Genomic DNA, 23,731 nt, shown 5'->3' on the forward strand with positions numbered 1-23,731 from the left:
ATTCACCCAGAGGCAGATAAATCCCATCTCATTTAGAGTCAATCTGAAGTTCTAACCCTGCATGTCAACATTGTCCGTGGTCTTGCTCCCTTTCTCCTTCCATTGTCCCTGGCCCACTCCTTCAGTCTTACTGATATTCTTGCTGTTTTTAGAACACACTAAGTGTGCCCCAGACTCTAAGCCTTTCCTCTTGATGTTTCCTCTCTTTCTCCACATACTTATGTGCATATCTTCTCTATCTCCTTTGGGTCTATATTAAATGTCACTATATCATAGTAGACAATCCTGGATGCTTTTTATAAAATAGAAACACTTCTCTCATGGTGCTTACTCTTTCCCTCTCTCTGCTCTATTCATCCCCTTAATACTTTCCTTTTCTTTTTTTTAAGACCCTGTCATGTTATTGCTTTGTTTATCTCTTTTTCTCCTTTGTTCCCACAGCAAGAATATTTTTGTTGCTGTTGTTGTTCACTATTGAATCTCAGGATCCAGAAGAGTGCATGACATGTAGTATGGGCTCAGTAAACACTTGATGAATGAATAAATGAGTTGCTATCAAGCAGTTAAAGGAGTTACACGGTGCATTTAATAACCATACACAAAATATTCATTTTTAGAGGTTATAAGGAGGCATTTCAGGTCCACAAACATACTTCCTTTCTTCCTTTAGCATCTTGGGGAAGGCTCAAGAAATCAGCTGAAGAAGATCAGAAAAGATTAGCCCTACATTCATTGAAGGTTTTTTTTTTTTTTTCCCCCCCAGGAAGTCCTAAAAGTTGGCCAACCCACGATTTGAGAGTTTGCATTTTGGGGGTTAGAAAAATGATACAGAGCCACTTTTCTCCATGTTGCTTTTCTCTACACGACAGCTTGTCTGAATTCATCCAAAGAAAGTTAAACCTGCCTGGAGAGCTCTGGGCTTGCTGGCATCACTCCCCCACCCTGCACCAGTGTTCCTGCTTCTTTAGGAAGCATGGCCGTGCATTTAAAAATGTGCTCACGTCTAGGAAAACAACCAGGCTTACTCATTAGCAGCTTTTCCCCTGTCTTTCTAAAGCTGTAGTAAATAATTCTCCCCAGTTCCCCACAAATAGTTAATTATAGCACCAGCAGCAGCACTTTGAGGCGGGAAGCCAGGCACATCTGCAAAGCCCAGAGGAGATGCTGAAAGTCGCTCCCTGCTGTATAATAAAACCAGCAGATTAGGGCAGATGAGTTTTTCCCACAGGTCGGGCATCAATGCAGACATCTCCCTCTGCTTCTTCTCCCCACCCCGCTACGGTGTTTCTCCTTCTTCTGATGCTGCCAAGTCACTCTCAAAATGCATGGCTTATGAACATCTGCTGACCTCTTGGCATGGTGTCCTGAAAATGAATTTGGCCACCAGATGGGAGGTGAAGTAAGGAACTGCTCTACTTGGGTCTCAAAGCTTTGCTATTTGGGCTCAAAATGGGGTCAAGGTCATGTGCCACAGATATGTGTTTATGCTCTGAATTAGAGGCAACTGGAGGAGACAGAGGGAGTGGGTATGGAGTGCAAAGTTTCACAGGAAAAACTCTGGCCCTGGAAGTCTTGTCAACTCTGAGTAAACTGGAACTTTCTTTTTGCTGACAAAAAGTGCCCAGTAACCTCAGCTCTTCCTAAGGGCATATGTCACCAAACCAGGAAAATGAACCAGGAGCAGAGCAGGACAAAGTGGAAGTCATGGAATACAGTGGATCAGTGTATGGACCCCAAGATTAGTTTTAAAGGGGTGATAAGTGTTCATTTTTATGCTACCAGTTGCCCTTTGGGCTGATTCATGGGTGGAATTGGGCTCCCAGAAAAAATGTCTCCTGAACCAAATGTGAGATTTTGTCTTTTACTGAAGGCAATTCAAGACTAACGAGAAGATATTGCAGTGTATCCCCAGATCTTTACAAAATTGTTTCACATTTCCTCTAACTGCTGAAGATGGCTCAGAGTTTGTCTTCCACAGAGAATTGCCTTTGGTAGGAAGAGGTGACTTACCTAAAATCAAATCCCTTTCTGGGCAATGCCTCTTACTAAAATCTAGTTGATGCAAGACACAAAAGCCTTTGCCTCAAGTTAGCATAACTCCAAAAGGCTAACCCTGCTTCCAAGTTTCCTGTAGGGTTCACTGAGGCCCCAATGGTTCAAGCACATTTCAGATCAGCTTCTTTCTGCCAAATCCTGTTTTCCTTTCTCTCCAAGAAACCTCCTGCATGCCACACCCCATCTTAGACTCTGTTTCTAGGAAATCCAAGTTAAGATACCATCTTTGTTTACTTTCTCATAGAGAAATCATACCTTAGGGGATTGAATGCTAAAGTGTGTAAAGTAGAAATTATGCATGGTTAAAATTAACTTTGAAAAAGTTTAGGGAAGTTAGCCACCAATATTGTGTCTCTGTACATACTAAGTGTGAAATTTCAGAATCTAGTCATGTCCCCTTATTCCTTCAGCAGATGAAGAATTTGGTTTGTGTTCAGGAAATTTTTTGCACCCAAAGTATTATCTTTAAATGCTATAATCTCTCATCAGAAAGGGAAAATCCTCCCGCCATGAGAGTTACCAGAGAACTGAGGCCAACTGTGCTCTCAGCCAATCCATTGTTGCTCTGTTCATGATCATTTTAGGGAATATGATCAAATATGAACCAAAGTGCCCACCCTTGTTATTTCCTCTCCTTTTATCCTTTTCCATTTATAGCTGAACTCACTGAATTCATGTAAATTACATAAACTTAAGATGTAACTTCACTTTTTTTACTATACTATTTTTAATGCAGAGGATTGTTCATTAGTGAGGACAATTTATTTGAAAGAACCACATGTTCATAAGCATTATCAATTCTCACTTAGATTTTTATTTAAACTAAACCTTATGTTGAGAAGAGTTTTCTTCCCACTAATTACTAATTCTGGCTGTATGACCCGAAGGAGGTCATTTACCCTCTCTTGGTCTATTTTGTCTCACAGGTAAAATCATATTTTAAAGCTTCACCGCAAAGAGCTAAATTCATGTTTCCTTAGCACTCCTTCTGTTCTATAATTTTCTTTATGCAGAGATGTAGGGAAAATTAATTGGTGAAATGCAAATTAGTGACAGAGCAACCACAACAGGGATTTTTGTAAGTCATGAACTACACTTGGTCCAACTACTACTAGAAGGAAATAAGAATTCGTGGAAAGAAACAGCAATCATTCAGACCTGCTGGAATACAAAATACTATTAAATCTATTATGTTTGCTATAATATTAATCATAAACTTACCATGTTACTTACTTATGATTCCTAATAAGTAAAACCTAATCAAATCTATCTGCTTCTTTCTTTCCCTCTAGGAGACATTTGGAAAACAAATTGGAGAATTCCAATACATTTCTTAGAGCAGAGTCTTAAAAGCACAAGCCTGACTATTTTAGATGTAACAAGTACAAGAATAAAACCAGCCTATTCTTTGGGTATAAATTCTTTTGAAAAGGTTCTAAAACTGTCGAACTATTCCTTTTTTTTTTTTTTTTTTTTGCCCAGCCTCCAGGGTTGACTGACATGCATTCACAGCAAAGATAGAAAATGCCTCAAATTCCATGGGTTTAGTACTGGAGGAAGGTTGTGTCAAGAAAAAAGTGAAAGAGGATATTTTTTCTGCAAAACTTTTTTCATTTGAAAGTAGAAGGCAATGGTGCCCTTTTTGTCTTTTCCCTAGTGTTTGTTCTAAGTAATATTAAAATAGTTAACTTTTATAAATTGAAGAAAAAAATGACTTGGTCACAATGCTTACAAGTGACCTGTCCTTATCATAAATCTATGATTAATGCTAAGTATCTGGGGAGGGGAAAGGAATTGGAAACTGAGAGCTTAGTAATTGCCACGAAAATCTTACATAACTCGTGGAGGAAGACAGCATGTGAATTTCTTGGCTTGCTTTGAACTTCTAAGCATTCAATATTCTTTTTGAAAAGATATGTGTTGACAGTGACTAAATTGCTCCTTATTGCTCTAGTAGGTTTATGGGATCCTTAAGATCTCACTCTCTCAACAGCAATGCTTAACTTTTCTAATCGGAGTTTATGTATAGCTGTCTATGCATAAGGTGTTCATCAATTATAGTTAAATGACTGCACTGAGTTAGATTTTGTGCAAGTTCAGAAAAGTATGTGCAGCAATTACAAGCCATTGCTAGTCTCTGTCAACCATCTGAGCTTCAACCATGATAATTAATCTCTTTTCAAAAACAATATTAATTACTATAGTATCAAATTGTGCAGAAGAAGAATGTCTGGTTCACTCATTAGCTTAGACTTTTATAAGCAAATAAAATAAATCATGTCTAATTAATTTCAAAGAACAAAAAAGTTGTCTTTTGCAAATATTGTTTTTTATGGGGGCAAGGTATAAAATGTTTGAAGTGATTACATTATCCAATGAAACTAACTTTTGTGGGTTATTGTAGTATATAAAACCTCCACAGATAGCTGGGTGTGCTGGCACAGGCCTGTAATCCCAGTTGCTCAGGAGGCTGAGGCAGGAGGATTGCAAGTTCAAAGCCAGCCTCAGCAACTTAGCAAGACCCTGTCTCAAAACAAAAAAAATAAAATAAAATAAAAAGAACTGGAAATGTGGCTTAGTGGTTAAAACCCTCCAGAAATAGATCCTTAAGGAATAGAAATGGGTCCCTGCAGGACCATGTGACTAACATTTAAACATGTGGATACATTTAGAAGAGAAAAGAAGCTAAAAAGGAACAGCTCCTAAATGTCAAACACACAAAACTATCATCCATTCTTTCAGATGGGGAAACAAGGAACATTGCCATTGGACGGATAGAGGTTCCTGTCTTGTAAAGTTGGAACAGGTTTAAAATGATTTTGAGGGATAATTGCATGGCCTAGTAAGATTGCTAAGAAGAAGAAATAAATGTTTGTAATACTTGAATCAAATGTAATTTCCCTCAACAAAGGAAATTTAGGTTATTTCTTAACTAAATTACTTGGCTTCCATTTGACTAGTGTGTGTTACTCATAGAATGATGTGACTCCTCCGTTTTTTTAAATGCTTCTATGAGTGCATTCTAGTATTTCATAATTGCAGGGCTCATTTTGACCTAATCTTACCTGCATGGAATATCATTTGCTCCGTTTCTGTCTCCAGTGCTTCCTTTTCCCCTCCTATCATCCCTCTCCCTCTAAGACTCTACTGATCTTCCTTCTATTTATGTTTTTTTTTTCTTTTTCAAAATATATTTAATTTCAACACTATCTCAGATGTACAAGTAGGGTTCAACAGAATTAGAAACAAATATTATCTTAAATAAATCTAATCTTCAGCAACTTTTCAGGTCCTTGTAGAATTTATGTAGAATAATATATCCACTGTGGACTACAATTAGGTTTGGCTTTGAGATTTGTTGACCCTGTTCCAGCTAAAGTTTAACAAATCTCACAGAGATTTTTGGGTGTAGAGACAGCATTTTTAGTTTTATTATTTCATCCCAGTTTGGTGTTTATTACGTCTTCGAATTATTTTAGCTATTGAAACTTTCTAGACACATTGTCATGACTTTGGTGGTTGTATGATGACTGAATATGTTCAGGAACTGAGTATGTTGGACTTTAGAAATCAAGAACTGGTTCTCCATGGGATTCTTAGTGATCAGTCTTGGAAGTAATGAAATGGAAATTGGTTTCTCTTAGCTATGATTATGAATGTGTCTAACGGAGAAGCTAGAGAGAAGATTATACTCTTTCCTGGATGCATATTTCAGAATAGGGTCACAAGAAGAGAAAAATACTATTTCATGTATTGAAATGCTGGGGAAAAATTATTAATGATGTATTCATTTGACAATCATTTACCAAGCAGCTACTATTCACTCAGGTACATAGTATGTAAAGATATTTCAGAAATAAAAAAGATGCAATTATTGTTTTTTAGTATCTAAATGATGATGCTCAGCAACATACTAACTTTTTAAGCAGAAAGAATTAGAAAGACAAGAGTACCTTTAAAACAATCTACATCCCTGCATATTGATAAACAAATATAAACATATTGAAAGCAGCACTTTATAAATCTTTTCTAGTTTTTTCCCCCTATTTTACCTTAAACATAAAAATTAGATGCTAAAATGAGGGAGACATCATTGAAATTTCTGGTCTAAAGTCAAAAACAAAATAAGATGCCACCTTGGCCTTCCATTTTTTTCTTTTTATTTCTTGTGTTGATAGCTGATCTTGGTGGTTTCTTTGGGCAAAACATTTCATAAGTAGGTCCAGTCCTGAGAGTCTGTCTCTGCTCAGATCATCTTGCACTTATGCAAAAGGTTCCTTGGGCTATGTAAGGGGACTTCACAAGCCCATGGACAATAAGAAAGGCCAGGCAGTTGTGCAGAGACGGCAGAAGGAAATTGAGCTGAGGTTCCATGCACAGTTATAGTTGGTAGGGCTAGGAGACAACGCATTTCAGAGAATGATAAAATATCTTGCGTTCTTGGCTTATAAAGCATTACTCACAACATCTGCTTAAGAGAGAAAAGCCTAGGTCAACAATTCTTCTGGTTACTTTTCCCTTCCCCTTTTCTTTCTACGTTTGTATTTACTTTTCTTTTTGCAATCTGTTGAAATGTGCTTGGGAACCCCAAACTAGACATGTTTTCCCTTTTGTTTAAGTTGACAAGCCCACAAGGAAGAGTCCTTATATTTCTACCCTTGTACTGTTCCTAGTCAATGTTTAAGGATAGTCATTGCCATATTTTGTTGTCAGCGGAAGCCAAAATTTGATGCCTTAATAACATCATGCAGGAGAGGTGTGGGCTTCAGTCTAATATTTTGGGAAAAAGTACTCATCGTTTTTCTTTTTTATAAAGAATTAGGAGATTTTTCTGCCTGATCTATCTTCCTAGGATGAGTTTATATTTGACATTATCTCTGACATTTAACCTTGATAAGAAGGTTTCCTTACTATCTTCTTGTGGTCTTCATGGACAGGGCAGATGATTACTTCTATTAAGTACAGGTACCAAGACTCTTAAATGGGTGATGAACTGGGGATGAGTGCACTTTTAGTGATAATAGAAAATGTTTTGAAAAGAAAGACCATTGATTAAAATTACTACAGCCTGCCTGATCTTCCTGTTTATTATCCAACCCATCTTATTTTCTCCTCTTTGTTTTAGAATTTTTTTTTAGTTGTCAATGGATCTTTTTATTATTATTATTTTTTATTTATATGCAGTGCTGAGAATTGAACCCTGTGCTTCACCCATGCTAGGCAAGAGCTCTACCACTGAGCTATGACCCCAGCCTTTATTTTCCCCTCTTTTGGAAAACATTACTCTATAATGCAAGAATCAGGATTTCATAGATTGTTTCAAAAAGCCCTGAAATAAGAAAATCTTAGCCTACTCCCAATAATCTCTCTGACCCAAACAATGGCTTTTCAGTTTCACTTTTCTCAGTTCTTCTCAGTCCCAGCCTGTTAAGCATCTCTTTCCTTCTGTCTCTGGTTCCTTTTATGTGTTTCTGAGTGAATTTGGGGCCATATCTTTGATCATGGAAGAAGAGAAACCATGGAACTTTTAAGAAAATATCTAAATGAAAGGAAAATAATTGGCTATGAAAGGCAAGATCAGAGGGCATAGTTGAAATGTAGGGAAAAATCAGTATCACAATGCACCACAGTGATCTTTGCCTCTTGGCACCACCTTGGATTCACAGATGAGACAGGCAAGATCAAGGGTATCCCCAGGCAATGAGTTGGTACAGCCAAGTCCAAGGCCATTATTACATGAAAAAGAAAGCTTCTCTCACAGGTAGTGTTGCCAATTTCTACAACAGACCCCTTAAGAATGGTTGGCATTGGCTGGCAGCACCAGCCAGTTGGCCTCTTACTGCAAAAGCAATAATGAAGTAGTTTCTGAGAACAGAAATTCCACCCTAGGCCATGTTGGAAGACCTGGGTTGCGGAGGTAAAGAAAAATTGCCTGCCTGTCAGTTGGTGAATTCCTTTAATTAAAGCCTAAATTAAATGCAGAAAAAATGTTCACATGAAAAGTCACACAAGAATGAATTTCCAGATTCCATTTGTTCAAAAGAGTTCTCATCTGCAAATTTCTGACTCAGACATCTGACCCACTTTCCACCAGCTCTTTCCCAAGAGTCCTGGGAAAGAGGTTATATTGCCTTCAATGTATAGAAAGCAACTTGCTTTGGGTGCTACTTTCTGTCTTTGTAAGTTGCCTAAGAGAAATCAGATCTACTCATTTGGATCAGTGCACAGGAGCCCAGGGCTGGTGAAAGATAGGAAGAGGGAGGATTCAATGATGATCCACGTTTCTATTCTGAAAAGCAGCGAGCAAGAACACTGGGAGAGGAGCTGCCTTGTGACTTAGATTGTACATTTGGTTGGGGGAAAGTCAAGCTTGAGCTATTAGAGGAAGTAGAAATGACACCTGGAGTTCAAGAGTAAGATAAAGATTGAAGATTAAAAAACAAAAACAAAAGTTGGGGTCATGAGCATCAGGCAGAAAGTTGAGATACAATGGTAGATTAGGTTGGTGTGAGAAAATACGGGGTGGAAAGAAAGTCTGAAATGGTGTCTACTGCAACCATGCATGGATACCAAGGAGCCCACCACCGGTTGGGAGAGCCGATTGTCTATTGGCCTACTCACAATATGGGTGATGGCAATCTCTGAAAAGCATGTGGATTCATCAGTAGAAACTTTCAATAAACTGCTTAAACTTCTTGGTGTTTTTCCCATTCACCATAGGCCAAAACATATTCCCATGCAACCCAAAATTCTCACACAATAACTGAGGACAGGACAGCCAGGGAAGGGGTGGTGTCCTTGTTTTCTTCCCTTCCAGCCCTATAAGGGGCCTAGGATTATTTGTTATGCACAAGACAGGAGCTGAGAGGCCTTAGTGCCACTCTTTGCGAAGGACCCGTTTATTCTCTCATAATCCATTAAATGCCTTGACTTCAGAAGCCCCTGCCTACTCTTCTGTTCCCACTGAGTGAGCTCAGTGGTGCCAGTGGAGATTGGGAGGCAGTTATCCAGGGAGAACTCACCCTGGGGTCTCTCTCCAGCTGCTGCTTGTGATGTAGGCTGCGTCTTCTTTTGGCCTTCGCAAGACCATTGTGATAAAAGTGGTACAGGCCTTCTGCGAATGGTAGCTGTGGAGATCCAAACAGACACGAGTCACGTTAGCTTCTGGGCTGGCCCAGTGACAGGAACACCTAAGCTGGTGCTGCAGAATGCAGACATCCTGCAGCCTAGGTATGTATGTGAGAAAGCCATTCACACCCTTCGTGCTAGACTCGACCCCCTGTTTCCATCTGTACTTCTTCCCTTCTTCTTGCCTTTGCTTATATGGTGCTCATTGCCTCCTCTCTCCACAAACACCTCTTATTCTTTTCCCCAATTTCTATTCAATCATTGATTCCCTTTCCTCTTCCATGAAGTCTGCCTTGTATCCATACTGTGCCACGTTCTCCATTCTCCTTTCTTGGACTGGTGTTTATATTCTACTCATCACCTGGTTGCTTCAGAACTGTGTTAAGACCTACTCCTTCCCTTACACCTGGATCGTATGTCCTATACATTGGGCTTTCACTGTGACCCCTTGGTGCTTCTTATCAGGCTGGGCACAGAGGAACCACTTACGTCTTGTAAATGCCCATTGGCTGATGGAACAGGTTTCCCTCTTTCTTGTTCCAAGGATTCTTGGAATCAGCTCTGAGTGTCAGAGACAGGTAGAGAAACCACAATAATGAGAGTTTGTCTCCAGCACAGGGCCTGTAAGGTTTTAAAGCACCTAAAGAAAACCATCATTTGTTCTATGATTCTGGGTAACTTGGGAAATAAACTTGACCTGGAAGTTGGCAGACCTGGATGTGGCTCATTTATCTGTTACCATATCACAGAAAGACCTTGAGAAAGACACTCTCCCTCTAGGTTTTTCCCCTTCTCTGTATATGTATGAGTTTTGAAGTTACCAGATCTTTGTCCTGTCTTTACGCGTTTCATAGTGTGAAGATATGCTGTTTATACACATCCACAAGCATTGACAGAATGCTTAAAAATTATAAACACTGGGTGTGGTGGTGCATGCCTATAATCTCAGAGACTTGTGAGTCTGAAGCAGGAGGATTGCAAGTTCAAAGCCAGCCTCCCTAAGCAACTTAGTGAGACCCTGACTCAAAATAAAAATTTTTTAAAAAGGGGGTTGGGGATGTGGTTTAATATCTCTGGGTTCAATCCCTGGTACCAAATATTGTATGTACGTGTGTATGTGCGCGCGCGTGTGTGTGTGCACGTGTGTGTGTGTGTGTGTGTGTGTGTGTGTAAAAAGAGTGTGAATGTGTACTTTTTTTCTGGAAAGACAATACATGGTTTTTATGAGATTTTCAAAGGGGGTCCTACTACAATTGTCTCACCACTCAAAGTATTTGCTACTGAAATTTAGGTGTGTGTGCTGCTACTCAGTGTTCAATAGAAGAGGGAAATGGATGTGAATGCTTTGACAGTAAGGTTTCCCAAATTAAGTGAGACCTATTTGAAACATTTTAGATCAAGTAAGATCTTGAGGTGGTTGAGATATTTCTTAAATATCATTTATTACAAAAGGAATACAGAATAAATTTGGAGAATAAAAACACAAGCAATGAAATAAAATTCCTTCATATTTTCTTTTTTAGGAGACTTAGATTTAAAAGTTTATTTGTTTACTGTGTGCTCCAGGCTCACCCACTCCCAAGAGCGAAATACTATGTGCTTAATAGTAAAATGAGTTAGTATCAGGTCTTCCCCTTTGATCACACACAGGCATCCATGCATACACACACATGCACACACACTCAAAGAATATATATTTTTATACAAAATGTTTTTTCAGTTATCACTCATGCTTTCATAAAACTTCCACTTTCTACCTCTTTGGCAGCAGTGGTATAAGATTTTGTTATATGAGATATATCATAATTTATGTAGTATTTCATTATTGATGTATATCAAAAACTTTCATTCATGTTAAATATAAAGCTATATATAGCTTGGGTTGAGGGAGATTGTGAACCACAGAGTAGGAACCTCTAAAACTTCACTCTTATGTAAAAGAAACTAAAACACTGAAAAAAAAACCCTGTCAATTCAACTTTTTCAGAACTCTGGAAATTAATAAAATGCTTACAGTATCTTAAGGGTATTTATTCAAGAAAAATAGAGGAATCTCAATAATAACAACAAGATTTATGGTGTTTTTGCTTGCTCTATTCCTATCTTCTTCTCTCCATTTCTACAGTATCTTTGAAATCCAATAGTTTTAAAAATCACAACAGTTATGAAAACCAGCAATCTAATAGATAGCATAAGTTCAGAGCTATTCAAAAAACTCCCTTCCCAGATATTCTCTATAACATATCTGGAAAAGTCCCATTCAAAGGCTGGTTATTATTTGACCAAATTCAGAGTTTGCACAATAGGAAAAGTCCGATCTCCAGGGTGTTTGTTGAAAGCAATCTATGATAATTGTTTAACATTGCAGCTTTCTGAAACAGCTATACCAATTGAGGTAAATGAAAAGCTGGTAAAAATGTAAAATAAAGACATAGAGAATGAGATGTCCATAGAGGGTTTTACAAAGTTCCAATATATTTCCATAGACTTAGAAGGCTACACACATGTAGAGAGTTATGCATGTAATCAGAAAATACCTAAGATGATCCCAAGTTGATCTAGAGGCTCTATGAAAACAGGAAGTGAAGGCCATGACAGAGTTACAAGTCACCTTCCTGAGCATTAAAGTCATGGTCCAATTTTAACACAGCATTCCTTGGAAAATGGTAAAAAACACCTTATTAATTCAAGGTCTTTAAGAAAATCTCTAATCATTATCTGACCACTAAGCTAATTAAGCCAGATTTAGTAGAACACTATAAATGTTAAACTTTACAATATAAGTCCAGGAAAAACACCAAACAAATGAATATCAACAGAAAACAATAACAAACAGCAACAACAAAATTCAAAAACAACAACAACAAATTTGGAGGAGTGAATCTGATTTCCAGAGCTACCACATTATATTATTTAAAATAGCAAGTTTTCAGAAAAACATTATGAGGCAAATAAAGAAACAAGAATATATGGCTAATACATAGAATAAAAAATAACAATCAATAAAAATTCTCTAAGTCCAGATGTTGGATTTGCTACACAAAGACTTAATCAACTATTATAATGAAGACATCATGTATAAGGAATCAAAGGAAAGTATGAGAATAATGAGTCATCAAAAAGAGAATATAAATTATGAGATAAAATGTAAAAAATAATGGAATAGAAATTCTAGAACTGAAAATTATAATAACTGAAAAGAAAAAAAATTCTTATATGTTCTCAATAGTAGATTTGAATTGGCAGAAGAAAGAATTAACAAACATAAATACAGGGCAATTGAGATTTTTCAGTTTCAGGAACAGACAAAAAAAAAGAAGTAGAATGAACCGGGAGAACTTCAGAGACTTGTGATACCAACATAACCATACTGTGAGTTTCAGAAGAAAAGGAGAAAGATAAATAGAATTACCTTTTGAAAATTTTCCTAATTTCATGTAAATTATTATTATTCTTTTCTAAGAAGCTCAACAAGTTCAAAGTAGGTTAAACACAGAGATCTTCACTTAGACACAACATAATCAAGCTGCCAAACATCAAACAGGAAATGTTCAGTAAGATCAGCAACTGACATCTTATTGGAAGTCATGAAAGTCATAAGACAGTGAGAAGATATATGAAAAGTGCCAAAAACAGAGGTTGTCCACCATTCTGTATCTGGCAAAACTAACTTACAAATCCAGAGTTTGCTCATGACAGGAGTGAATAGTGTACAAAGCTGCTTCATGGATCAGAAGCAAAAGAAAAGAAGATGAAGAATATGGATCCCATTATCTCTTTCAAGGGCATTTCCCTCATGACATAAAGACCACTCACTAGACCCCATCTCTTAAAAGATTCCATCCCCACCAATAGCACCAAGATAGGGACCAAGTCTTTAACACATGGGCTTTGGGGGGACATTCCAAATTCAAACAATAGAAATATTATTCTCTAAAATTCTTTTTATTTCTGTATGTTGGTAGTGAAGGCCTATCTTTGATGGCTGATTTTGCTTATTTAAGCTTTCTCTTTTATTTTCTTGGTAAAAATCACTAGAGAACTTTTCTTCTTCCCCTCCCTACCTTTATTGTGATTTAGCTTTCACATATCAGCAGAAAAATTTGATCTTTGGTTTTTTGGGATTGGCTTATTTCACTTAACACAATGGGGTTCTAATTAGATAAGATATATACTATGCTTCTATACATTTATTAAAATGGATTCTACTGTCATATATAACTAAGGAGAATAAATAAAATAAAATAAAACAAAAAAGATGTTAATGATAGAGAAACCTGACTATGAGGTATATAGAAATATTTGTACTGTCTTCTTGATTGTGATATCAGATAACTAAAACTGTCTTTAAAAATAGCCTTTTAATAAAAGAAAAGACAAAAAAATAACTAGAGATTTTCAACCTACTGAATATTTCAAAGAATAACTTGGATTTATTTATTGATTTTTATATATTGTTTTTCTATTTCTATTGCACTTATTTTAACTTGAATATTCAAATTTCTCAAATTCCATCCTCTGTTTGCTTTGGGTTTAATTTGTCCTACTATGTACTCCCACCATGATGTGCTGCCTTGCCAGAGGCCCCAAAGCAAGAAGGCCATTGGAACATGGACTGAAACCTCCAAAACCATGAACCACAATGCATCTTTTCTCTTCATGAGTTGATTAATTCAGGTATTTTGTTACAGAAACAGACAACAAACTATCACAGATATGAATATATGTAAGCCAACAAATTAGATAACCTGAGTGAAATAGGCAAATTCCTGGAAAGATTATAAAAATTATAAAAAAGCTCAAGAAGCAACAGAAAATTTAAAAAGACCTATAACAAGTAAACTGAAGTAAACAGTTTAAAAATTTCCTACAAAATGAAGTCCAAGCCCAGACAACTTCACTGGTAAATTCTATCAACTGTTTAAAGCCTGATACTAATCATTCAGATACTCTTCCAAAAAAATGGAAGAGGAAGAAACACTTTTCAACATATTTGTTGAGTCTAATATTACCCTTATACAATAACCATAAAATGATATTGTAAGAAAATAAAAACTGTAGAATTCTATCCCTTACAAACATACACCCAGACATTCTCATAAAAATGCTAGCAAACTAAGTGCAGTAATATATAAAAATAATTATCCACTATGACCAAATGAAGTTTATCTGAGAAATTCAAGGGTGTTTTAAAATCTGAAAATCAACTATCAAAATAATATTCTTTATTCAATAGAATAACTCATCTCAAAAAATACAGAAGAATATTTCAAACATTTAGTATCCTTGTATGATAAACAATTTTTTTTACAGACTAGGGAAGGAAAGAGACCTCATCAATCTAATAAATGCATTTGTGAAAAATTCACAGCTTATGTCATGTTCAATGGTGAAAAATAGAATGCTTTCTGCATAAGAGAAGAAAATGAGAAAAGTGTTTGCATTTGTCACTTCTATTCTGTAGGTATTAGAGATTCTACTGAGGTAAATTAGGCAAGGAAAAGAAATAAAGTTAGCAAGATTAGAAGGGAAGAAGGAAAGCTATATTTGCAGAAGATTTATATTGTATGCACAAATTCTTAAGGAATCTACAAAAATTATTTCTACTGACAAATGAATTCAGCAAGGTTTCAGGATCAAAGATTAACATCCCCAAACCAATTTTATTCTATACATAAGCAATGAATGTTTTAAGAATGGAATTACAACAACACTTTACATTTATGATAATAGCAAATAAATAAAATACTTGTGGATAATTTGACAAAAATTTCTAAGACCTGTAAACTGAAATGTACAAAACAACATCGAAAGAAATTAAAGGAGATCTAAGTAAATGGAAAGACATCCCATATTCATGGATTTTTAACATAGCAATACTCCTTAATTTATCCACAGTATCTAAATAATTCCTTTCAAAATCTCAGCTATTGTTGTTGCTTTTTCTAAAATTCAAGTGGAAATTTAAAGAAACCAGAGTAGCCAAAATAATCTTGGGAAAAAAAGTTATAGAACTCATACTTTTCAATAGCAAAACTAATTATAAAGCAACAATAACCAAGATGGTGGCATAGTTCAACAGGATAAAACTGAGAGTAGTGAAATAATTAATAATAATCTATATGGTCAATTGATTTTCAAAATGGATGCCAATAAAAGATAATGGGAAAGAATAGGGTTTTCAATAGCTCATGTGTTAACAAGTATATATTCACAAGAAAAAGTATATTTGGATCCCTATCTCACACCACATACAAAATTCAACTTGAAATGAGATTTATAGCCCTAACTATTAAGAGCTAAAACTGAACAACTCTTAGAATAAAGCAAAGAAAGACATCTAAACAACTTAGGGTTAGGCAATGCTTTCTTAGATACTTTTGATATTTTCAGAAAGTTTTCTTGTAAGGTTGTATATTTAAAAAAAAACACAAAAAGTGAATAAGAACACAAACATTCATTTTCCCACACTTTCAACCACACTGGATAGACATTTTAATTTTTGCCAATTTAATGGATATAATTTGAATTTCTTTGATTATTTTGAATATGTCAGCATGTTTCATGGTTATTCACCATTTTAATTTCTTCTCTTTCAATTGCCTATTTTTACATCTAGTGCATTTTTCTATTGTACATTTCTGTTTCCTTTCCATAAGCCAAGCACCGTGTTTGGTGCTGTAGAGACAAAAATAACTATGACATAGTCTCAGTCTGCAAATATCTCACAATCCACCAGGAAAAACATATTTGTACATAGCAGCATATTAATGGTACTCTTAAATACTGACTCTTCCACTAAATGCGTATATGATCTTTGGCAAGTTATTTTACCCCTCTGGCCTCAACTTCTTTACTTGTGAAACAGGATGTTTCCTTGTCTTGATGTTGTCGGAGAAATTAAGTGAGATAGAATGCGAAATGTTCTTGGAATAATGTTAAGCACTAGTGAGCACTCAGTAAATGTTTGCTACTTCTTTTTTAATTGCCAGAGTATAATGTGCTATAACAGAGTTATGGTCAATTTTCCATGGGAATCCAAAGGAGAGATTATTTTAGTCAGAGGGATACCCGAGGAATATTTTATAAATTTTTTTCCAGGTAGTAAAGGGCATTTAGGATAAAAGAATATTTTCAATTTTATTAATTTTGTAATTTCCTAGAGTTTCAAATTTGAAGTTTTGACAGGCTAGCCACTGTTCTTTGACACTCCCCATATCAAGAGGTCCATGATCCAAGCTCTTGAGTCTGGGAAATATGACTGTGTGGTGGAGCCAGATATGGTGGCATGCACCTGAAGACCCAGTTAATCTGCAGGCCAAGGCAGGAGGATTAACCAGCCTGAGGTAATATAGTAAATCCCTGATGTATACACATACATACACAAACACACATTTTAGAAATGATGACACAAGAAGTCTGAATCTAGGTCATGAAATGCGTGCACCTTCTGCCTTAAGCCTTAACATCTGCTATTACAATCCTGACTTACTATTCAAAAAGCTCTTCTACTCTCAAGATGGCTTGCTATGAGCCCAGCCTTCAAGTCGGCATGAATCAGAAAACAATTGCATAACTGAAGAAGCTTCTGATTCCAAACTTAAGCTGTTCCAGTCATCCTCTAGCTGTTAAGTCTTCCCAACTGAGTCCTGAGACATTGTGGATGATGGACAAGCTATCTACTCTGTGCCTATCTGAATTTCTGATCCCTAAATTTATGATAATAATAAAATAGAGGTTGTTTTATATCATCAAATTTCAAGTTGGTTTGTTACTCAGCAATGAATAATGAGGAACAAACAGAAAACTTTAAAAAATGTGTTTAATCCCCTCAGCTTTCAAGACTACACAATTTTAAATTACAGTGATATTAACAATATTAGTTGTCTGTCATTTTGTGACATTAGCTAGGAGCACTTCAAATGGGACATCCCTGGTTCAGGAGGAGAGGGATGAAGTTAAATCAAAAGACACAGGGTGGACTTGAAGGGTGCAGCCAACTTTGCCAGGGGACTGGTGTGCGAATAGAAATCTTTTAGAACATTGCAGGTTTTGTGATTTAGTTCCTGTTCATTAAAAACCACATTCTCTAGGGCAAATTTAACATAAATATTTAATGTGCATTTTCCAGGCTTAATAGTTCTTGAATACTCTCTCTACTTAACCTCACTTATGTGCTTAGGGTAATGTTAAAATTGTATTTGAAAAAAAAAGTAGAGGGAGGGAAAGGAAATAGATGTATGGTCTTTCGCTCTCTTAAGACTTATGCCTTTGGCCACTGTCTGATAGTATGAACTTTTAGTTTTGTTTTCTATTATGGAGGGAGGGCACTGTAACTCTGAGAATTTTAACACTAGAAAGGAATTTTGGATTAAGTGTCAGTAGGCATTGGAGGAACGCACTTTACCATTATTCTGGCTTTATTTTACTGATTTTTAGAAATTAAATTTGAATGGAGGCAAAAAAAAGATCTTCTTTACAGTGAAATTCCAATTAACAAATGTAGAAGTAATGATGGAACTTGAACCTCATCATTTAGGAAACCTGTTTTATGGTTTGGGTATGAAGGCTCTCCCAGACTCGTTTTTTGGAAGGCTTGTTCTCCAATGCAGCCGTGGTCAGAGGTGGGTTTTTTTTGGGAAGTGATTGGATCATGAGGATCCTGACCTCATCAGTGGTCAAACTCCTGATGAATCAATAATGTGATGGCATTATGGAGAGGTGGTGGAAATTTTAGGAGGTAGAGGAAGTAGCCGCTGGGGATGTGCCCTGAAAGGGATTTCTTATTGCCTCTTCTGCTCCTTCTCTCTGCTTCCTGGCTGACATGAACTGTTTCTCCACCACACTCTTCTACTATGATGTTCTGCCTCATCTCAGGCCCAAAGCAAAGGAGCGAAACGACTGTGGACTATGTGAGCTAAAATAAAATCTTTCCTCCTTGAAGTTGTTCCTGTCAGATATTTTGGTAACTGTGATTAAAAGCTAGCACACCACAGCAATAACTGTAGCTGGAAAGTATTATCAATGGATGCTAAAATTAATGAGTGAAATATGATAATATATAAAAGGAAATTGTATCCTTTTAGTGGAGAACCCCAGTAGAGGCCACCTTAACCAAATGATCTAAATTAACCTCAACAGTGATGAGGCACATCAAAATCATGTATCTCAATATAATGCACCAAGAAGAACACAACCTCACTTGTGTGACCTCTTTAAGGTCATCATGTTCATGAAAGATCAAGGGTTGTAGAACTTTTCCAAGTTGGAGAAGAGTAAGGAGACATAACAAATTTTCTTAATGCACATCCTGGATTGTATCCTAGATTAGAAAAAAAAAGAACACTAGTGGGGCAATTGGAAAAATTTGAATAAGTTCTATAGATAAAATAATAGTATTATATCAGTGTTTATTTTTGGCTTTGGTAACTGTACTATAGTTATATAAGATATAAACTTTGGAGAGGCAAGATTAGCATATATAGAAACTGTGTTATTTGTTTTAAAGTAATGTTTCCTTCTTTTTTGACACAATAATACTCCATTGTATTTATATACCACATTCTGTTTATCCATTCATCTGTTGATGGACACTAGGGTTGCACATTCTACATTTGGATATTGTCAATAATGTTGTTATGCATGTGAATGCATCTGTGTTAATTTTGCAATGTTTCCTTAAGTGTAAGATTATTTTCAAGTTGCAAGTAAAGAATGTAAAAAAATATGATAAAATTGAAATTCAAATATCCCCAGGAGGTTGTATAGTTAACAGTTTTAAGTCATAGACCTACCACTTCTGTTTGTCACACACTGAGTTCACATTCCATGGTTGTGTTACCTGAGGCACTTGAATTGCATGCTCGGGCTCCTTCTAACTACATTGCTTTTTAGAGATAGACACCATGACTCAGGGAGGGTTAGGGCTTGCCTAGTAGAGAGGATTCTTGGTGGAAATGCTGGATCTCCTGCATATCCATCCTCCACCTTCCCACCATGCTGCTTCCATTGCATTCCCATTCTCCATCCCCCTTTGTAGTCATGCATATGAATCCACTGGGCTGCAATTCCTGATAAAGAACCAGGCTGTAGGTGACATTCCCACCTTAAGACTCATGATCCTGGATTCCTTGGTAAGAGAAATTGCCTTAGCTATGGAATAAAATGGAGCTAATTGGTTTCATAAAGGGGTAGAGCTTTAAATCAGAAACGGGCTGGCTTAGTGTTGGCCAATAAGCATATCTGACAAAATACTAATCTGCAGGCATGGTTATTTTTCTGGACATTTTTTTTTTTTGCTTCTTGTATTGGGGGTGCAGATCCCAGATCCACTGTCCTCTGAGCATCTGCCAGGCAGCTGCTTGAGAACTCTGTGCAAGCATGAGCCCCAACATAGGGAGGGAAAGACAGATGCTTATAGTAGAAGATACGCACCACCCACACAGACCTTAATGATGTAATGCTGATTGACGCATTCTTCTAAGTAGAGTGCTTGTATTGCAAACAACAAGGATACCAGAAACAGTGGTAGGTCTCCCAACACTCACCTGAGTGCCCTAATAAAAAAACTCTCAGATCTTGGACATTTAACACATTTTTAAATGTTTTCTTCATTGAAACACCTCTCTCTCTCTCTCTCTCTCTCTCTCTCTCTCACACACACACACACACACACACACACACGCACACACACACACACACACGCACACACAAACTCTTTTACATCACTACCTTATTCTCTTAAGGAAAAATATGTATAGTTCCAGAAAGAATAAGCAAAAAAGTAAAAAAAAAAATTCACAGAAAATTGTCAGCTTGAAGATTCAGGTTAGGTGACAGAATAATAATGCTGCTAACTCAGACTTGCAGAGTTTTTAGAAATTCTCATTATGCTGCAAAAATTTATGGATCCCAGCAATGCTGCTCACTGCCTCCCTTTTTTCCACTTGCTTCATTTCAAACAGATAACTATGGCTCTAGCTTTCTGAACTCATAGGCTCCCCTCTCCCAGAAGCAGGGAAGGGCCCCTCCTCCCAGAAACTGACAACCGATTGTGAACAGCTAACAAGGGCTCAGTTATGGAGCCCACTGCCTGCCTGCCTTGAGATCAGAGTTCTCTCCCCTAGGGCAATCCATGGATGCTCCAAAGGGCCTATGACCAAGCCTTCAACCCCAACTTTTATGCTTCTTTGAATTTACTTGTTCTCAGGAGAGCCTGCTGTTCATCACAGATCCTGGGATCCAGAACTCCTACTAAATAGCAAAGACTCCCTGGACCAGAACCATCACTTTCCTTAGGGTGATTTCTTTGTGTTTGCCCATTGTGCTGGTTTTCATGACCCTCAGTCAGGCTTATTTGGGAGTCTAGTTTGGAAGAACCATTGGAAATCTTTCTCTATACAAAATTGTCATAATTTCATTTACAAAAAAATAAATAAAAAGTGGACAAAAACTTGCTCAGCTGATAATTGCATGTCAATTTCATTTTGGGACCTGCACTTTATAGACAGGGACGGCTTCTGCATTTTCTTGACATTTCCCAGAGACCATTACTGACTTCCCTTGATTGTACATAGTCCTGTGGACAGGGCATGACTCTCTGAAGTAGGGATAGGGGAAAAGGGAATTGACAGAGGGATGTGTGCGGTGTGTATGTGTGCACACACACGCATGCACGAGCCCCAGGCTTTGCCTTAGAAACACTTGCAGGCCACTGAGGAAAAGCACAGACAGAAAAGTTGTATTGTGCAATTGACAGAAATATTGAATATTACAGAAACCAAGAAGATAGAACTAGAAATCTCAGCTGTGAATAAAATGTGGGAAATCAGAATAGAAGAAAGGAAGACCAGGTTGAGAACTTCTATGGAAGAGGCACGGTTGGTTGGAGTGATTAGATGCCATTAAATTCCTCTCTTACAGATGATCATTAAAGGGTCTTTCTTCCCTTGACTTGAAAGATTCCCTCTCTGCCCCAATCTAAAAATTCTCTCTCTCTCTCTCTCTCTCTCTCTCTCTGTGTATGTGTGTGTGTGTGTGTGTGTGTGTGTGTGTGTGAGAGAGAGAGAGAGAGAGAGAGAGAGAGAGAGAGAGAGAGACTGTGTGTGTTGTATATCAAGTGCTCATGAAGTGCAGTTATCTCTGGGAAGGATAACATAAAACATGGGAAGCTAATGCCTCAGTTGAGATTTTTCAGACAGGAATGGAGGTCTCTGGGGCTGGAAAGGAAAAGGGGAGAATTAAAAGAGGCAGTAAAAGAGCTACTGAAAGCATAGTCCAGCCTCTCTTTACAACGGACCTCAGTTAGCCTGAGTAATATCTTATTTATAAGTTCTAGAGGCTCACCTGCATTAACTTGCCTCTGAATCTGGACTGGTATCCGATTTGCTTTGACCAAAAGAATATGGCGAAAATGCTTCCATGCCAGATCCATGTCTGGGTCTTTTCTATTTAGTCACTTTTCCCAATGAAAGTTCCTTTTCCTTAAAGCCTAGGCCTCAGATTGTACTTCTCAATTATTTGAATCTCATCACTTCTTCCTATTTTGCTTTGGAAAGGGAAGTGGACAACAAAAACAGGCATGAAAAATGAGAGGTAGAGAATACATCCTCTCCTGCTCAGCACTGTTGATTTGTTCATGCCTCTGCAGAATCAATTTCAATTGCCTCTGATGTCAGGCTCTTAGGTGGGTCATAAAGGAGCTGAACATTTCCAGATATGCAAACCTGGAGAGTAAGGCGGGTGCTCTGATGGGTCACCAGGATCCCCATGAAGGTTCTCTAGCACTGGAGAGAGGTTCTCAGTTACACTGAGGATCAGTCATGTGTCAACATGATAATGTATTGCACACCACCAAGAATCATAGTAGCCTGAAAGTAGCCACTGTAAATTTAATTTACAATTGCATGAGTCAACAAGTGATGCTCAGCAAATAGCCGTTCAGGTCTTGACTGGGCCACTTCACACCTATGTTGTCAGCTGTGGTTGACTGAATTGGTTCTGTTTCTGAGTGTTGGTTAGCTGATGGCTGGGGACCCTCAATTCTCTTCCATGTGTCCTTTCATCCTCCAGAAGCCTAGACTAGGCTCATTCTCAAGAATGAGGCATGGTTTCCATAAGCAAATCCAAAATTGCAAGAGACTAAATGAAAAAGTGCAAGGTCTCTTTGGACAAAGGACTGGCATACAAGAACTTCTGTGATAGTTTTTGTCCAAAGCAAATTAGAGACCAGTCCAGATTCAGAGCAGAGGCTGGGTACAAAAATCCCAAGGCAAATACAAGGAACACCAATAAAACCAACTGATCACACTTGAAGGGGATCAGGAGGCCCACACTGAAGATATCTCATAGAGCAGCTCCATACATATATAAAGGTGCTGGCTGGTGTTTGGGACACTGATTTCCTCCTCCCAGAAGGCAGGACACAAATGCCAACATTTTTGGATCTTCTAGATAAGATAATTGGTACATGAGGGGAGCTATTCTCAGTAGGAGGCCACAAAACAGGGTGGTGCCAGTTTCTAGCAGAAAGTAGCCGGAAGAAGAGATTCAGTTATAAATTCACATTGCCATAATATGGCAAGATCTTCACAAAGATTATCTCACAAACATGATAATAGCAGGGACTTCAGGTCAATCAAGGAATGAGTCCTGTACATTACTGACATCTTCCTGGAGACCACTACTTATTTTTCTTTCTTTATTTATTTTTATTGATTTTTTAAAAAAATGACAGCAGAATGCATTACAATTCTTATTACACATATACAGCACAATTTTTCATATCTCTGGTTGTATATAAAGTATGTTGACACCAATTCATGTCTTCATACATGTACTTTGAATAATGATGAGACCACTACTTATTTTGCTGGGTTGTGTGCAAGGTAAGCTACCTCAGCAAGAATTCTGGTGCTTAGAAAACAAGAAGATGAAGACTTTGCCTTCATTCCAAGAGGAGGGGATGCCAAAGAAACAAAGTGACAAAGGAAGGAAGGAAGGAAGGAAGGAAGGAAGGAAGGAAGGAAGGAAGGAAGGAAGGAAGGAAGGAGACAGGAGCCAGCAAGAAGGATGAAGCTGGGTATGAAGGGGCCATTGTTCATGCTCCAGTCGTGAAGTGCCTAAAGGACTTCTCAAACCATCCTTGTGCATATTTTAAAGTTGTGTTGTGCAACGTAAATCTCCTTTTTGCACCCTTGACATCATCAGTATAATACATTCTGTCACAAATGCCTTGGTTGAGTGGTAAGGACTTTGTTGGTGTGGGAAAATCAAGGTAGTGGTTGAAGAATGGAGATTGTATGTTGGGAATCTGTAATTTGTGATTTGTTACCTGGAAAGTTGGTGGAAGCAGGAAACTGGATTCAGAAGTGAAATGAGGATCTGTCTCCCATCCTCAGAATTTGTAGGAATATCAGAAAGGGCTTAGGAGTGTGTGTATGTGTGTGTGTGTGTGTGTGTGTGAGAGAGAGAGAGAGAGAGAGAGAGAGAGAGAGAGAGAGAGAGAGACACTGTGGATTGAATGCATGGCTTCATGCATGCTAGACAA

At 37.4% G+C, this 23,731-nt stretch overlaps 1 protein-coding gene across 2 annotated transcripts in view; it reads right to left on the bottom strand.

The window, feature by feature from the left end:
• Pcsk2 (proprotein convertase subtilisin/kexin type 2) overlaps nt 1-23,731 on the bottom strand; it is a 270,092-nt gene that overhangs the window by 229,419 nt on the left and 16,942 nt on the right. Inside the window, exon 2 of one of the 2 annotated variants that reach the window (XM_077800020.1) lies at nt 9,078-9,182. The exons of the other annotated variant lie outside the window; for it this stretch is intronic. Within the exon in view, the coding sequence (XP_077656146.1) occupies nt 9,078-9,182 (105 nt within the window). The remainder of the gene's footprint in view (nt 1-9,077; nt 9,183-23,731) is intronic. 2 annotated transcript variants of the gene reach the window in all.

Source organism: Urocitellus parryii, chromosome 6, assembly GCF_045843805.1.
Source record: "Urocitellus parryii isolate mUroPar1 chromosome 6, mUroPar1.hap1, whole genome shotgun sequence".
NCBI classification, from domain to species: Eukaryota; Metazoa; Chordata; class Mammalia; order Rodentia; family Sciuridae; genus Urocitellus; species Urocitellus parryii.